General features: G+C 37.7%; 1 protein-coding gene across 1 annotated transcript; it reads right to left on the minus strand.

Moving 5' to 3' along the window:
- Window positions 1-328: 328 nt before the first annotated feature.
- LOC110035468 (indole-3-glycerol phosphate synthase, chloroplastic-like) lies at window positions 329-1,584 on the minus strand (the record flags this gene model as incomplete). The annotated part of the gene is made up of 3 exons (XM_020739700.1): window positions 329-606; window positions 1,130-1,198; window positions 1,502-1,584. Coding segments are annotated over 3 exons (248 nt in total), but the record flags the coding sequence as incomplete, so codon positions are not given.
- Between the last annotated feature and the right edge of the window lie 1,773 nt (window positions 1,585-3,357).

A 3,357-nucleotide genomic window follows, 5' to 3' on the forward strand; every position in this document is an offset into this window, starting at 1 on the left:
TTTAATATATTTTATGCATATTTTATATTTATATTTTTTAAACAAGCCTGTGATCCTACTTAGAGGTTGCTCAATCTGCCATAAAAATAAAAATAAATTAAATAAATGCATAAAATTCTCCTTGAATTTGAAATTCTTCAATACCGTTACGATCACTGATTAATACCTTTTTCTTAATTTCTCTCCCCTATAAAAATGTAAAGTTCATCTTTACCTTAGTGATTGCTGCACATTTATAATGTCAAAACATCTGCAACAAACAAAACAGCACCTTGCAATGATGATTGGCAGGATAGAACGATGTAAAGAAGCAGACAGACTCCATATATTTCCCATGAGCGCAAATTTAATTAAGGATGAAAATAAAGCATGATTGGCAAAACAAATAATTAGTAGTAAGAAATGCTTTTCCCGTCAAGTTTGTATGGCCGGGACTTATTTATAAACTCAAAACCTTGGCATTAGAATCCAAAGCTCTCACCAACGCTCTGATTGGCATCCATAGAAATCTTACAAGTAAGAATTGAGAGAAACATCTATCCCAAAAACCTCCTCTATCGCCATTCCAGGGTCTTCCTTTTTTATTAGGGATTCCCCCACCAAAACCTGCAATAACAATGGATGCAGTAGTTTTCATGACTAAAACCAACAAAAATTTCGATATCCATTTGATAATCAACCGTATTTAACCAAAGCCCGGTCGAGATGAATTGTGAGCCAACTCAGGTTTAGCTAGAAGATGGCGCACAAGGTAAGCTCAATGAACTAAGAAGTCCTGATCGATTCAATTCATTAGCTTGTGAGCAGGCTAATTGAACAAATATTAATACAAAATGGACTTAAAACATAAATCATTAATAATGGTTAAAATTTCTATTTCACTTCCTTGTAATAAAAGATTTAGTTGTTGTTTTGTTCTAACGGTTTGTTGAATCAAAATCATTTTCTCCTTCATAAAATATATGCCAGCTCACGAGCCGATTTGAAATCGTAGAATTAAGCTGAAGCTCAAACTAGAGGTGGCTCGATCTCAACTTGACTCGGTTACACCCCTACTTGAGGATTACAATCCTCGAATCTAATGATTACTGCCAAACTAATAACTCAAGTACAAAACTAAAGGAATTACCGCATGGGCGCCTGCATCTTGAACAAACGTAATATCTTGAGGTGTAAATAATCCAGACTCGCTCACCACCTGAAACATAAATAATCTACAGTAAAGGACCGCGAGAATCAAGGAAACAAAATAAAAGTCATACAGATCGTATAAAACACAAGAAAACATAAGATAAGGTGAAAGCTTTTGAGTCTTTTGCTTGGGTTTGCAGCGCAGAATATTTATGAGAAGCATGAAGACTTGGAAAAAAACCTATGGGCATTAACATGGTCATAAGCAACATGAATTTTATACAGAAACGGAATACTTCAGCAATCTATAAAAATATGAAGTACTTCAGATATAAGTTCTCATTAAAATGGTGCACAGAATCTTGCTTACAGTTATGCCTTTTTGGCGGATGATCTCGCCTCTTTCTCCCTCTAGAAGCTTTTTTGTGTTTGAAATATCAACTGTAAAAGTTCCTGCAGAAAGCCAAATATGGTTTTGTTGACGCAACAAAATATGAAAAAAATAATAATAATAAAGGATTGCAATAAACATTTTTCACCCCGGTATTAAATATTTATCAGGGTTTTCAATGTATACAAACAACAGCTGTACACCAAGAATGTGCTAGCGCTAATCCTGAAGAAATCTAATGGTCTAGAGGATGAGAGTAGGACAAAGTAGGACCCATCAACAGAAGACTTATCCCATCCAACCGGATGCAACCATCCGAGCTATAGCCAAAACCGACCGAGTCACGAGAAGAACAAAAAGAAGACCAAGTGATTAGAGCCCGAACCATTCGAACTGATACGAGACAAATAGACATCCGAACCAACCATTACAAGAAAGCCGACTCAATACAATAGCCTACCTTCCGATAGATCCGATCCGAGAAAAGATCTAGTTCCTCGATATCACCAACATTCCCACGAACACCCCCAACAGAGCGATAGGCTCATATATATCAAGAATACCATGTATGACACTCATTAAATCATGGGCATTAATATATAACATCACCATATTGTACTCTCCCTTATGTTTAGGGAGACCATTTCATAAATTAGGGTTAGACAAGAGGTTTTACTGTTCATTATTGTGCACTTTTCATTTCATTCTCTATCTCCATCTCTTTCTCTATTCTTATTCTCTAATCCCTCGAGGGGTGATTCTCAGACAAATTTGAATTCAATACAGGCAAATGGAAACGATGGATAAAAATGGGAGTCACATAAGCAATTTCAATTAGTTTTAACAAAGTTGTAATCAATGAAACAATATCCATGCGCTTGATTTTTTATATTACCCACCGTGCTTTATTTAATGTTCTGCCTGTGGTCTAGTCATTAATTAATTTTGATCTACCCATATTAGCTTCTTCCTATTCTTTAACACATGATTTTATATCCCATCTGTTGAGATTTGTATCTAATGAACTATTTGTAAATAGAAGAAATCTAAGAATTTATTTGTAAATATTGGAAGGCTCAATATAAGCCCAAGTGTTAATGAAGTAAGAAGATTTTTCAGAGAGATTAATTCTTTACCGTATCAGAGCCCAAACGTTGGTCGTTGCTACAGTGCGTTTAGTGTGGGTTACGGCTTACCAATTCGAGCGTGGAGGAGCGACACTGTGCGAGGCGATGTAGAAGAAGGCAACGTGCAACAGAAACTGAAAGAACAGTGGAGTAGCAAGGAAGCAGCAGTTCTATGGCAAGGTTTCGGACGCAAGGATCCTGCGATTTTGCGTGCGGGATTGATCGCGAGAGGAAGTCGGCTTTGTGGTTAGGTTTTAGACGCAATGATCCTACGGTCCTACATGTGGGAATGATCGTGGGAGGAAGTAGATGATCAAACGGCTCCTTACAGTTGCAACAAGGAGAAAAAGGTATTCATGGCTTACGGGTACGAGTGGTGAGAATGATCTTTGTGGTTCTCATAAGCAAGGGAGAGGATGGCGTAGGCGTAGCGTGAATAGGGGAAAAAAGCGTTTGACTCTGCGTGGGAGAACAGTCGGAGAATTCTCTGTTTAGAACAACTCTAGATGAAAAGTCATGTGTGTTCTGTGTGGTATAGACTTATCCTTGTGATTGAAGATGTCAAGAGACAGATAATACGGAAGGTAAAGGATTAGAACTTTTGGGGAAGATAGAACCTGAAGTTCTGAAGGCCTTGGTCGGGCTAATACAAGGAGTTAGCGTCTCGACGGGAATCACTACCTCAGCACGTGCTCCGACGCAGGTGAA

Source organism: Phalaenopsis equestris, unplaced genomic scaffold (assembly GCF_001263595.1).
Source record: "Phalaenopsis equestris unplaced genomic scaffold, ASM126359v1 Scaffold197804, whole genome shotgun sequence".
NCBI classification, from domain to species: domain Eukaryota; kingdom Viridiplantae; phylum Streptophyta; class Magnoliopsida; order Asparagales; family Orchidaceae; genus Phalaenopsis; species Phalaenopsis equestris.